The sequence below is a fragment of the Chinchilla lanigera genome, unplaced genomic scaffold (assembly GCF_000276665.1).
Source record: "Chinchilla lanigera isolate Chin_1 unplaced genomic scaffold, ChiLan1.0 scaffold00070, whole genome shotgun sequence".
Classification (NCBI taxonomy): Eukaryota; Metazoa; Chordata; class Mammalia; order Rodentia; family Chinchillidae; genus Chinchilla; species Chinchilla lanigera.
The window spans coordinates 7,702,309-7,716,976 of NW_004955471.1; the positions used below are offsets into that span (position 1 = coordinate 7,702,309).

General features: G+C 40.1%; 1 protein-coding gene across 4 annotated transcripts in view; it reads left to right on the plus strand.

Annotated features, from left to right (window-relative positions):
* The window catches only part of Mnd1 (meiotic nuclear divisions 1), a 66,980-nt gene that overhangs the window by 347 nt on the left and 51,965 nt on the right, over positions 1-14,668 (plus strand). For 2 of the 4 annotated variants that reach the window (XM_005400923.2, XM_013522898.1), the window contains exons 1-4: positions 7-378; positions 4,038-4,103; positions 8,192-8,249; positions 11,681-11,829. In XM_005400923.2, coding sequence (XP_005400980.1) covers positions 271-378; positions 4,038-4,103; positions 8,192-8,249; positions 11,681-11,829 — 381 coding nt within the window. In that variant the 5' untranslated portion in view covers positions 7-270. Of the gene's footprint in view, positions 1-6; positions 379-4,037; positions 4,104-7,799; positions 7,930-8,191; positions 8,250-11,680; positions 11,830-14,668 lie in introns of those variants that run through there. The other 2 variants (XM_013522899.1, XM_005400922.1) reach the window with 2 other exon arrangements.

The following is a 14,668-nucleotide window of genomic DNA, read 5'->3' on the forward strand; positions in this document are numbered from 1 at the left end:
CGGCGTCCCCGGCGGCCCGGGAGCCCCGCGAGGGGGGCCCCGCGGTGCATTTTAACCGAAAACGGCTTCTTTGCGGTTAAACTACCGACACGGTCACCTGGGCTGGCGCTGGCGCTCGGCGGACTGCGCTCTGTGGAGTTGGCGCCTAACATAACTGACGCCTGCGCGGGGCACAGCGCGGTCCGTCTGCCTCGTGCTTTTATTTCGCCTGTGTACACGCTGATCCCCGTGACGGTGCGGGATTCAGTGTGCTGTTACCTCTTCGGAGAGATGCGTCTGGTCACGGAGAAGTGTGAGACAGATGCGCCCTACATCGATGAGTACCTGCCCCTTAGGTACCTGATCGAGCCAGATGAGTGGTGTGTTGGTAAAAGGCAGGTCGTACCCTTTCTTCATTGTCAGTTAGTAACTGTTTGGTTTGTTTTGTTCGGTAGACCATTACGAGTCCAGTCATACTTTTGGAATTGGAGAAGTGCAACCCAGGGCCGCTGATAACATTTTTGTTTTTTCAAAATTTTATTGTAATTGACCAACAGGGCTAGTACTAGGTAAAGTCTGTAAACTTTAGACACAAGGTTTTTTTAAGCGGTTTAAAATATTTTGGTTGAGCCGGGCATGGTGGCGCACGCCTGTAATCCCAGTACTCAGGAGGCTGAGGCAGGAGGGTCGTTGCAAGTTCAAGATCAGACTGGGCTACAAAGTGAGCTCAAGGTCAGCCTGAACTGCATAGTGAGACCCTGTCTCAAAAAGACAAAAATAAATAAATCAATAAATAAATATTTTGGTTAATCAAGAAGCATCAGTTCACAAGCCAAGTTTTGAGTCACCTCCTTACGAACTTGAACTCACACCATCAGGATAATTTTCCTAGTCGTAAGTACTAAAGTCCTGGTTCGTTATTTTGTAAAGTTTTGAAATGTAGATATTAATACGACATCCTTTTATGGTAGTCTTTTTAATTCTGACCATAATACTTTCCTGCTGTAGTTAAAGATAAAAATTATTTCTGGCTGTAAAAGAGACGGATGAGTAAAGCAGTCTGAAAACACGGTGCATGGGTGATCCAGCACAGCCGCACTTCTTGAATCACTTGTATAAGCTGCCGAGTGTTGAGAGCTTCCTAAAACCATGCCCCAGGACGCTAGAGTTCCTTTATTATTGCCTGCCTCTGCCGGGCTGGTGGAGTGCAAGGGGCTTTCCAGAAGCTGTTTATGCTTCGAAAATGCTAGGAACCTTGCCCTACAACTGCCAAAGCAGCCATGGTCTGAGGGATTTTTACTGCCCCATGGAATCCCCGAGGTCCCCTGGATTCTGGTTTGAAAAAGCTCTCAACCCCGGGACCCAGTTAAAGTGCCTGGAGAGGACCTCTAAAATACGCATGCCCAGTTCATACAGGCTGTGCCTGGGCACCTGTATTTTTGAAAAAGCACCTGAGCTGATTCTAATGTGTGGCATTTTGAGACTCAGCGGAAGCAAGAAGTGAGCCGAGGAGCCTTCTAAGTAGGTGTGAATCTCATGCTGGATTTTAAGGTACTACAGGGGCCAGTGTGAAGGGAGACTGGTAAGCTGTCCTGAAGTGGAGCTCTCAGCCCTAGGTTTAGTGAACCGGTCTGCATTGTTTCCTGGAGCTCGTCTGCCTGAGATTGCTCTGATTTATCTCCTCAAGCAAGGCAATAGGTAGTCATCACAGATTCCCCGTTATTAATTCACCCCACATAAGTACGTATGGAAGTGTGGCAAGTATTGGGGGGCCTGGGAGCCTGAGCTGCTTCAACTTTCAGAGCTCAGGGCTTCCACAGTTCAGGGCTGGCGGGCCGACCAGCCTGGTTTAGTCAGGCCAGGGAAGGCCAAGGCAGTTCATATCCTGAAGTGTTTCCGTCTGCTGAGTGGAAACATGGAAACTCATCTCTTGAGTGTAGTAAAGGATTTGATGACTGTGTGTCCTGGAAACACAGGCTTACCCCGTGAGCCCAGGGACATTCTAGGAGCACCTCCCTGGACTGGGCCTTAGGAGACGGTCTGGAATTTGAGTATGCAAAAAGGTGTTTCATGTGGAGGAATAGCATTTTTTAAAAGGCACAGAAGGTGGAGCATGCTTTGGGCAGAGAACAGTCTTTGAATTACAACCCCAGTTGCTCAGCTCATCCTGTTGTTATGGCAAAACTTGAGGTAGGGAGCGGCTGAGACAGGCAAGTTGGAGTCGGTGGTAGAAGGCCTTTGATACCAAAGTAGGGGTGCGTGGACAGTGGTTGGGAACCCCTGCAGGGTCTTCAGCGAGGGAGAGGGATGGTGGGATTCGCTTTCTCATAGTGTGAAAGGTGAACGTGGAGTGCGACAGAGCGTAGTGAGGGGCCTGGAGGTGCACTGCAGGATACAGATCATGAAGCCCTGCGGTGGGACATGGCTGGCAGGACAACAGAGACAGACAGTGAAGCGCCCGATCTGGCAGAACTTGGCAATTGATTGGGTGTGAAGTAAGAGAGACGAAGGCACCTAGCATGACTGCTTCGCCTCTGGGATGGATGACAGTGTGGACATGGAATAGCAGGTTCGGGAGGAGGTGTTGGCCGGGAAGTTCCGTCCAGCAGGCAGATACATACAGGAGCCTGAAGTGCAGGAGCGCGCTCCAGGGCAGATGTAAAGATCTGCGGTCTCAGCTCAAGTGTTAATCAAAGCCATGGAAGCAGAGGAGATCAAAGGAAAGGGGTGAGTGGATGAGGGTATCAGTAGCCAAACTCTGAGGAACTGCAGTGTTTGAGAGTAGACTGAGAAGGAAAAAAAGACTACAAATTTTAGGGCTTCTTATTTACTCGTCTGACTATCAGGAAACACAGGATCATTTCATTGCAATGAGTTACTGAGTTTCTAGGTTTTGAGGAAGGCATAGACTCCCACACTCGGTGTGTAGTTAGAATAGCCATCCAGTTCCCTTTCCCCATGCATCGTAGATTGACATTGTCCCGTGGAGTTTTTGGTTGAATAGTGTCATCTCTGTTGTGCCTGCTTTTTAAGTAAATGGATTATTTCCCTATGATCCCATCTAATTTTGGGGAAAGACGCAGATCACTTAAAAACATTAGTATGGAATTCCATGTCAGAGAGCTAGAGGTGATGGTTTTCACTGTTTGGGGTTTTGTTTTTTTCTGCAGATCTTTAAGTTGAAATTTGGCTTTTTTTTTTTTTTGAAGAAGTGGAATTTTAGCTTTATGTGCACATATTCTCTCTATATAATAGTAGAATGTATTATATGTACATTTCAGTTATATATTGATTATCTTAATTTCAAATTGGCCTAGAGTATTACAGAATAATAATAACGGAGTAAGCTCCGCTTTTCTACTTGGATAGGCTTTCCCTTCCTCTAGCCATCTCTTCACATTAGGACCACAGTTAATACACTAAAATGTCACCTCACCTTGTTACGCCCCTGCGTTAGAGATTACTTTGTAGTTCTTCACTGTTTAGAAGTCTCTCTTCCCAGGGAGCCTTCCATGATCTGGCCCCAGACACCATTCTGATTCCTCTAATCCATTCTGATCTCCTCATCTCTTTCTAATCTGCCACCCCACACTGCAGCCTGTGTGGCCTGCCCAAGGCACCCTTCTCAGGGGCTCTCAACTTGCCAAAGCTCCCCCTCACCTCTGGGCTTCCTTCTTCCCCAGGGTGGAATGAATTCATTCTGTCCTGGGTATTTATGCATGTAGCTGTTCATTAGTTGTAAGTGGTTGTGAGAGTTTGTAAACCCTTTGAAGATTACTTATCATTGGTTTGTTTTATAAATATTTGATGTCTGCAAAATGCCAGGCACCATCTTAATCACTCCTCTTGCTGTTACATTGGTAGCACCAATCATGGAGATTGGCACATAGTAGTGATGTGCCAATGACAAGTGACAAGTTAGGCCTGACTAAGAGGATCAAACCTATTGATATCAGATAAGATCATGCATAAAGTTTCAGATAATATTTCACACCAAGTCATTTGAAATCCAGTATTTAAAAAAGGCAACATTTACCTTTTTTTCTTTTGTGTTTTAGTCAAAGAAAAAAGGACTGAGTGCAGAAGAAAAGAGAGCCCGTATGATGCAAATATTTTTTGAGACTGTAAGTTGTTTTAAGATTTTTAATATTTTGTTAATTTTCACATTGAATGTATGTTTGCAGTTAGTAGATTTTGTATTTTCCCATTAAGTACTCCAACATTAATAGTCTGTGCTTGTTAGAGGTCTATACTGATCAGTTTCGTGAAGGATGGGTAAAATTCTGCAAACCTTTGTGGTGCCTGTGAGCTTTGGAGTCTGGGAGAACCATATACCCCTGTTGGTAGGTTCTCTTTACTCAGACTGCCCTAAATACTGGCACCAGAACTGCCTTTCTGAAGCAGTATTTGTGTCTCCTCCTGCCTGAAATAATGCTGGTGATAGCTGCCATGTGCAGGGTGTTGCCCTGTTTATTGTCTTCACTCAGCTGCCTCCAGCAAGCATATATTATGTTTTGAATCAAATTAGAAAAACAGCCAACAAAGTACCACCTACGGTATTGCCTCTCATTTTAAGTGTGAAGTTTTGGAAATCTTTTTAAAACAGTCTTGGTAATAACGACAGCTCATGAAGACAGGGACTGGTTTGAGGCACAAAATAACAATGAACATTTGCTGAGTTTTCTGAATACTGCCTTAGCACAGGCTTAAATGGCTTTCCATTGGTGTATGGTGTCCTGGAATGACCACACTTACAGTGAGAGAATCTATAAATGTATAAGTGCAGAGAAGGAGACAGACATATCGTAAGTGTATAGATACCTACGTGTGTCTATGTCTGAAGCTACCAGTATAACAAAGAGAATTCATTGCCAGTTGCACTGAGGAAGAACATAGAAGAGCATAACTCCTGTGTGACTGAGAACTTACGTCTGGAATCTCTTTTACCTAAGGAAGTTACTGGTCCTCTGTGTGTCTCAGTGTCTTTATTAAAAAGGGTGAAGTAGTACCCAGCTCACAGTGTACTTTGAGAATTAAAATGAGATAATCTGTGTAAAACATTATAACTTTTAGGTTTCATTGGATTGCATTAATCTGATATTATAATTATAGATCTTGCACATAGCTTTTTTTTTTTTTAAAGCTAGAACCATCCTTTTCATCTCTCCCCATCATGCTTAACCCCAAGGAGTCTAAGAACTACCGTTTGTACTGTTTTACCTGACAGCATTTGCCTGTCCGCCCAAGTTCAGAGGCCAGCTCTTCACAAGCTCCTTCAGTAGCACAGCAAGCCCACAGGTGTCTGCAGTTCTTCCTTGCTGACTGCGTATAGGCAGATGTCTGAATGAGCTCGTGTTCCTTTGCCAAGTAATCTAAAGTATTTGTAAAGAGACTTTTTTCAAATGCATTATTAAAAGTCTGTTTGTAGTCTTACTTTATTACATCTTCCCTGAGATCATAAATAATACCTTTAAACATCTTATATCCAGAAATGTAAAAATTGATCTCATTCTCTAAATCCAGTCAGTTAGTATTTTCTTAATTTATTAAACTTTGGGTACAGTGAAAGACAAGTTAAATCTTAGGTGAAAACAAAGTTAAATCTTAACTATAGGAAGGTGAAATTTTTTGAACATTTTATTATAAAAATGTTCAAACATACAGCAAAGATCAAACAGCTTTTCATCCAAGTCTACAAGTATACTTGCTTTATCAGACTGTATTCATCTTTTCACTCCTTTATCCATCTACCAGTTCTTTTTTAAAATATACTTGAAAGGAATTCTTTATATATATGCTGGATACCAATCCTTTGTCAAGTATTGTTTTGCAAATATTTTCTTCTGGGAGTGATTTGTCTTTTCATTTTTCTAGCAGGGCCCCTTTGGAGGAACAGAACTTTTCAATTTTTGGAAGTTTAATTTCCACGTAATTGAAGTTGCTTTCATTTTGTTTTGTTTTGTTTTGTTGAGACAGGGTCTCCCTATGTAGAAATTGCTTTCAAGTAAACTTGATTTTGGAAGAAATGGATCCCAGATTTCCATAAAAATAATCACAGTATTTCTGTTCTAATTACTGAATACTTTAGTTTTTTTTTTTTTAATGGGAAAAATAAAACAAAATTTCCTAACAAAATGATAGGAGAATAACAATAATTAATATATCGTACATTGTTATCTTTAAAGTAGTTACTCAGAGTATAAGGTATGAGCATAAAAAATTTTCCAGACAATATTGGTACAAACCTTCCTTTTCAGTGAACTAAGGGAAACGAGTAATATGGAAAAATACGCTCTTCTGTGGCAGACCCAGGGTTCAACTGTCCAGGGTTCACAGGACTAATAACTATCTTGTATTTTTTTTCCTTTTCCTGCCCTTCCTTTCTCCTTTCCCCCACCTTAGTTCCTTTTTCCTTTTGAATAATTTCTTCCCACTTCACGATAGCTCTTGTACATTTTGGTCCTCATTTACTCTGTTCCTCACACCAAGGAGACAATACAGTGTTTACACATGTGAGTCTGATTTACTTCACTTGAGTATGGTCTCAAGGTGCATCTATTTTCCTATAAATGTTTCAAATTTATCCTTTATGGCTGAGTAGTACTCCGTTGTATAAAAAGACCACTTTTTAAAATCCATTCCTCTGTGGATGGGCATTTGGGTTGTTTATAAGATTTAGCTATTACAAATTGTGCTGCTATAAATACAGGTACACATATATCACTGTGGTATGTTTTTAATTCTTCTAGGAATATACCCAGGAGAATAGGTGGGTCGAATGGGACCTCTAAGGCCTTATATCTAGAACATATAAAGAATTGAAAAAATTCAGACCCCTCATATTGAAAAACCCAATCCAAAAATGGGCATCTGAGATGAATGTACACTTCTCTGAAGAAATACAAGCAGCAAATAAATAGATGTTCAACATCATTGGTCATCTGAGAGATGCAAATTAAAACAACACTGGGATTCCATCTCACCCCAGAAAGTATGGCTATCATCAAGAAATCAACCAGTAACAAATGCTGGTGGGGCTGTGGGGGAAAAGGAACCCTACTCCACTGTTGGAGTGTAGACTGTGGAAATCAGCATGGAGAGGCCTCAAAAAACTAGGATTAGAGGTCTCATTTGAATACTTTAGTCTTTTCAAATAATTGTACTTTAATTATCCAGGTTATTTTCACCAGTTAAGCCACATCTATTACAAGCAGAGAGAACTATTTGATGTACATTTCTCCCACCCATCAAGTTAAATATTCTACAGGCATATTTTTCCATAGTGTTTTGCTTTGCGTGTGGAGGACATACAAAATGTATAGGTGAATAATTTAGAGACAGCCATGAAATGTGTAATTTTTTTGTTGTTTAGGTGTAACAGCTTCATGAAACCTTAAATATAAACAAATTTTTCTGTGGGCTGGGGAGTTAGCTCAGCGGCAAAAGTGCCTGCCTGACAAGCACAAGGTCGTGAGTTCGATTCCTGGTACCGGAAAAAAAAGACAAAAAATAAAAAAAATTAAAAAATAAACAAATCTTCCTTTCTTTTTTTTTTGTCTTTTTGAGACAAGGTCTCACTGTGCAGTTCAGGCTGGATTTGAGCTCAGTGTGTAGCCCAGGCTGGCCTTGAACTCGCAGTGATCCTCCTGCTTCAGCCTCCCGAGTGCTGGGATTACAGGTGTGCACCACCACGTCCTGTTTAAATATAAATAAATCTTGACAGTTACCTGTTTTGCTTTTAATTAGAGCAGTTAAATCCATAGATTGTGATATATCCTAAGTAAAGTACTGTCCCCCTCCCCCTTTCTTTCTTTTGCTAGGATCTCCTGTAGCCCAAACTGTCCTCAAACTCCTAGCCACTGCAGCTGGCTATTGTCTGTATGAAGCCAGTGTCAGAGAGGCTTATGTTACCCACTCAACCATAACTAGTTTTTCTACTTAAGTGAGAAGGTATATTTTGTTGTTATTTTGATATCCAAGTACTTTAAAGAATTATATGTTCATGCAAAAGTCTGTTTTAAGTTCTGTGGAAGTTGATGAATAAGATAATCACAAAGTCTCTTTTAGTTTTAAAATTCTTTGTTTTATTGCTCAGTTCATTTTCAGGCATAGGTTTATAATATAATGTTTTATAAACATAATCATGGTAAGTACAAATATGCAGTAAAAAGTAATATCTGTGTTTCTTCTATCCTTTAACCCTTTTAAACAGAAAGATGTATTTCAATTAAAAGACTTGGAGAAGATTGCTCCCAAAGAGAAAGGCATTAGTAAGTACGGAGGAGGTCTTGGGGTCTGCTGGGGAGTAACTGCTGTTTTTACTGTAATGGTCCCTGTATGGAAACATACACTTTCAGAGACGAGAATGCTCGTAAATGCCCTATAGTGATGTCTCTTGGCTATGGACACATTTGTTGAGTTTATTTCAAAAGAAGTGAAAACTGTATGTGTTCTACTGTTTGTTAAATGTGAGTTTTGCATCTCTACATGGTATGTTAGTTTCCTAGCCCTACCATAAGAAATTCCACAAATTTGATGGCTGCAGGCAACAGAAATTTGTTCTCTCACTGTTCTGGAGACCAGACATTTGTCACTGAGACCCAGGCAGGGCCGATTCCTGGGGAGACTCCAGGGAGAGTCTGTTTCATACTTCTTGCATCTAGTGGCTGCCAGAGTACATGGCTGAACTGAAGCGTTTGGCTTTGTTTTCACGCGACCTTTCCTTCTGTGTCTGTGTTTTCTCTGCTTGTCTCCTTTATAAGGACACGTGTCATTGGCATTAGGACTCACTCGAAGTCCAGGATGATTTCGTCTGAAGATCCTTAACTTTTAATTACATATACAAAGACCATTTTCCCAATAAGCTCGTACTTACAGGTTCAAGGGGTCTAGGTCCCGAATTATATATTGGGGTACTATTTAGACCCACTACCCACGATACATTTATTTTTTAACCCTTTCTTTTTGATTATGTAAGATAGACATGTTTAACAAAATTGGAACTGTAAAAATTGTAAGGAAGAAAGTTAAAGGTCATAGTTCTTCGACTGTGAGATCACCACTGTTAACATTTTGGTGCATTTTGTTTTGTTTTATTTTTGGAGAGTCTTGCTATGTAGTTCAGACTGGCCCGAACTCACCGTGTAGCCCAGCCTGACCTTGAATTTGCAATGATCCTCTTGTCTCGACTTCCCAAGCATTGTGACAATGCCCAGCTTACATTTTGGTGTATTTTGGTGTTTTATTCCTACGTTCTATTTGCTTTTGTATGTGTGCATCTGTCCACCTCTCTGAGAAGGAACCATACAACATACACAGTTTGTGCTCACGGTTTCATTGGCAGGGGCCCGCTGCTAGGGGTCAGTCCCAGGGCCTTGTGGGTGCTAGGCAAGTGCTGTACTACTGAGTTACACTCCTCACTGTGTATCAGTATGTTATCTGCATTTGTATTGCCTGCCAGCCTCAGCATACATACGCTGGGGATTAAACCCACAGAGTGTGGAGCTACATCCTCAGCCCTTTTTAATTTTTATTTTCAGATAGTTTCACTATGTTGCTTGGGCTCTCCTTGAACTTGTGATCCTCCTGCCTCCAAATAGCTGGTATTATAGGAATTTGCTATTACTCCCAGCCTAAAAAATAATTTTTAACATCTGTGTCTCCTGCTATTCCATTCTGTGACCATCTGCCCCACCATAACTTGCTACGTTACCTGCTGATGAGCATCTAGATTGTTTCCAAATATTGCTGTTAGAAATAATGAGTAGTTAACCTGCTGTCTTCCCTGGGCTGAATAGTGTCCCCTCTACGTATGCTGAACCTCTTACCCACAGTGTGATGATACTTGGAGCGAGGACTTTTAGGAGGTAATTAAAGGAGGTAATTGGGGAAGGGAGGAGGAGGAAGAGGAAACTGCATCTGGTAAGGACAGGCCATCTACAGACATAGTAAGAAGACAGCTATCTGCAAAGCAGGAGAACTCTCATCATGAACCGAGATGGCCGTGTCATTCTGTTGTTTTGTGGTTTTGAGACAGGGTCTCTCTATGTAGTTAGTTCAGGCTGGCCTTAGACTTGCTATGTAGCGCAGTGGGGCCTTGAACTTCTAGTGGTCCTCCTGCCTCAGCCTCCCACATGCTGGGATTACAGGCATGCGCAACCACATCCAACCCTTGGCCACTATCTTGACCCACTCTCCAGAGCTGTGAGAAATGACATTTCTGTTGTAGCTACCCAGCCTGCAGTATTTTGTTAAGATACTGCCTATGGGTTTTTCTCCATATCTCATATAACTTCACTAGGAAATGTCTGTGGAAGCAGAATGGAAAACAGATTTGTGTAGGTACGAGACTTTTTAATACGTAATCTCAGATTGCCTTAGAGAGGCTATACCGGTTTGTATTCACACTAACTTTTTGTTTGCAGTGCTGGAAATGATATTCAGGGGCCTACACATGCTAGGGAAGCACTCTTCTAGTAAACTTCAGCCTCAGCCTAATCTCTTGAACCTGTTTTTGTTTTTTTTTAATTATTTGGCATTTCATCTCAATTTGTTCTTTATACGTGGGGTTGAATATTGTGTATACTTGGTGTTAATTTTATTTACCAAATGTTAAATTATTAAAATTATTTTTATTGTGGTGGGGGATCTGCTCTAGGAAAAATTAAAATGGACATTAAATGTGAATATATTTATGAGTACCTAGAATTGCTTGCATCTTTACATAGCATTTTTAAAGAACTTTTTTCTGTTTTTCAATTGTTTTGTTTTTTGATAGGGGCTCTCCTTGTAGTATAGGCTTGCCTTGAACTTACTATGTAGCCCAGGCTGGCCTTGAACTCATAGTGATTCTCCTGCCTCAGCCTCTCAAGTACTGGGATTACAGGCGTGCGCCACCATGCCTGGCTGATTTTTAATTTTAATCCTAACTGTAGCACCCAGTTTATTTCTTCATTTATTTGTTTATTTTTCATAGTGGTTTTTTAATTTTCTTAACAAAGGATAACATGTGTTCATTGTTGGGGAGAAAAAAGCAAATATAAGGAAATTAAAATTGCTTATTACCTACCATCCAAAGATAACTACTATCACATTGGTGCATACTGTGCTTTAACCTTATTTTTTATGTAGTACATTGTGTGTAATATGTTTTGAATATCAGAGTATATATCTATGCCATTAAATATTCTTTTATGGCATAAATTATTATACAGTATTTTTAAAAATTCTGTTACTAGATTGGTTGCCATTTTTTCTGCTGTTTAAAGCAATGCTTTGACAAACATCAATGTACATATCCATCATGATATTCTGTGGTTGAATTTATAAGGTGAAATTTCTCCATAAAAGAAATAACGTAAATCTGTAGGTTTAGACACATAGTTCTGCGTTTTTCTACCCATGTGAGAGTACCCATTTCCTTGAAGCACATGTTATACTTTTGTTGTTCTTAATTAGTCAAGAAGGCTTGTCTCATTGCTTTATTTTTGTATTTCTTCAATTAAGAGTGGGGTTGAGTATTTATGTATTAGCCATACACATTTGTAGATGTCTGTCAGTGTATTTTCTGTTTCTTGTTGTCTTTGTTATTTTAAGAGCTCTTTTAACTAACTCGAGATACAATATTTTTGCAAAAGTTACTTGCTTTTTAATTTTATTTATGCTGCATTTTAGTAGAGTCTTTAAAAATTCTTTCTCTCAGCCGCTATGTCAGTAAAAGAAGTTCTCCAAAGCTTAGTTGATGATGGTATGGTGGACTGTGAGAGGATTGGAACATCTAATTATTATTGGGCTTTTCCAAGTAAAGCTCTCCATGCAAGGAAACGTAAATTGGAGGCTCTGGAATCTCAGGTAAGCCACCACAGTTAAAAATAATAGATTTGGTTTGTAACGCAAAGATTGGTTGTACCTAATCCTTTTTTCATTTAGAGTGTCCCTTACATTTTTAACATGAATTACTTGGTGCAAAGTTTAAAGATAATCAACATCTCTATCTTTCTCCTAAGCAATAGGGTTGGAGATGTAGGTCAGTGGCAGAGTGTTTGCCTAACATGCATGCACCCCAGATAGATCCATAGTACCACAAAACAAACAAAAAACAATGCTATGACCTTAGAATGTTTTAACTTTCATTTTCTCACATGTCATGATGCTGTTTTCTAGTATTTTAGTTTCTTTTTTTTTATCAATAGCCTTTTAGAGGGGACAGTTAAAGTTAGGTTTATAGATGATGAATTGAAGGGGAAGTACAGAGAATTCCTCACCTGCTCCCTCTCTCTCATTACCCGCACAATTTCCCATTCATTCGTTCGTTCGTTCATCCATTTAGATACAGGGTCTCATTGTATACTCCAGCCTGTAACTTGCTGTGTAGTCCAGGCTAGCCTGCAATCTATGATCCTGCTCCTGTCTTGGCCTTCTGAGTTCTGTGATTAGAGACCAGGACTAGCCTACCACTCAGCCCAGGTCCCCTGTTATTTATACCCTGTATTAGTGAGATACATTTGTTATACTTGATGAACTGATTTGATTTCTCAGTATTAACTGAAGGTCACTGGGGCTTATTCTTTGCTATACATTTCGTGAGTTTTGACAAATGTGTGATGACTTGTCCACAATCAAAGTATCATATAAAATAGTTTTGCTGCAAAATCTTATGCTCTTTCTATCCTTCCTTCCCTCTCCTCCAACCCTGATCTTACCCTTCCCCCAATGATCTTTATACTGACCGCAAAATTTTATCTTTTCCAGACTATCTTACCCTTGGAATCATACAGTGTGCAACTGTTTCACACTAGCTTCTTTAACTTAACCATATGCATTTAAGGTTCTTCTGTCCTTTCTGATAGCTTGATAATCTTTTCTTCTTTTTTTGGTGAACAATATTCCATGGTGCAGATATACCAGTTTGATTATCCATTAAGCTATCAAACATCTCCATTGAACTATTAAAGAACATCTTGGCCGCTTCCAAATTTTGGCAGTTATGACGGTTACAAATATTTGTGTGCTGGTTTTTGTGTGAACATAAGCTTTCAGATCTTTTGGTTAAACACCAGCGAGCATGATTGCTGGGTTATGTTGTAAGTGTATGTTTGCTTTCCAAGAAGCGGCCAAAGTGTCTGCAGGGTGGCTGGACCATTTACATTTCCACTGCCATGGTGAGAGCTCTTACGGTTCCACACTATCACCGGTATTTGATGATGTCCGTGTTTTGTCTTTTAGCCATTCTAGTGAGTGTGTGCTGTTACTTCAATGTCTTCACTTGCAATTTCCTGATAACACCATGTGGAACATCTTTTTATGTATTTATGTGCCACCTCTGTGAAAGGAAATGTTCGCTTAGATTTTTTACCCACTTTTTAAAGTTTCTTTCAGTTTTCTTACTATTGAGTTTTAATAGTTCTTTGTATTTTTAGATACTAGTCCTTTAGCAGGTAGGCATTTTTCAGAGATTTTCTCCTAGTGTATAGTTTGTCTTTTCATTCTTTCACAGAAAAGGTTTCAATTTTCATGATGTTTTTTCTTTCACTGATTATTCTGGTCATTGCCAAACTGAACGTTATCTAGATATTCTCCTATGTTCTCTCTTTTTTTTTTTTTTTTCTTCTGTGTTATCCCCTAGAAATTTTACAGTTTTTTCACTTTACATTTGGATTTATTCTCCATTTTGAGTTTATTTTTGTGAAAGGTGTAAGGTCTGTGTCAAAATTATTTATTTTTATTTTTGGTATATGATTGTCTTGAATAATGGCATTTTAATAGAATATATTTCCTTTGTAATTTTATGCATTTTATTTAATTGCTGGAACACTTGGTAACTCTTATGTTTAATTATTTGAAGAACTCTCAGGCTGTTTTCCAAAAGAAGCTGTACCTTTTACGTTCCTGCCACCAGTGGGTGAGGGTCCCAGTTCCTCCACTTCCCCCCGAAGTTGCCACCTGCTTTTTATCTTGTCATCCTGCTGGTTGTGAAGTGGTATCTGATGTGGTTTTGCTTTCCATTTCCTCTATGATTAATGCATGTCCTTTCTTTTGCCATTTGTAAATGTGCCTTGGTGAAATGTTTATCTTCAGATCCTTTGTCCATATCTTTCTTGGGTTTTGTTTGTCCCTCTTTTTGGACACAGGGTCTTGCTACGTAAGTCAGGCTGCCCTTGAACTCCCTATGTAGCCCAGGCTGGCCTCAAACTCACAGCAATCCTCCTGCACTTGCAGGCATGCAGCACCAAGCCCGGCTCTTTGTATGTGTCTTATCTTGAGACATACAATGCTGTATTTTGCTTTCCTGCATGTTCATCATATAGCAATTCTTTAAAAAGCTTAGCTGTGTGCAATTAGAAACTTTATACAAGGTCGAATTAGTCAGTTCCTGATCACTGTAAAAACTGAGGTAATTAACTTAGAAAAATTTGTTTTGGCTCATAGTTTTGAGGTTGTAGTCCATGGCTGATCGGCCCTGGTATCATTTGGAATAAGCATCCCCCCAAATCCCTTGGGTTAAGGCTGTGGTTGTTAGCCTGCAGCACTCGCAGGAGATGGCAGAACCTTCAAGGGGTAGAGCCTAGTGGAAGGAAGTTAGGTCACTGGGGCTGTGCCCCTGAAGAGGACATGGGGACTGTGGGCCATTCTCTTTCTTTTCTTCCAGGAAGCCATGAAGTGAGTAGCTTCCTTTGCTATGCCCTCACCA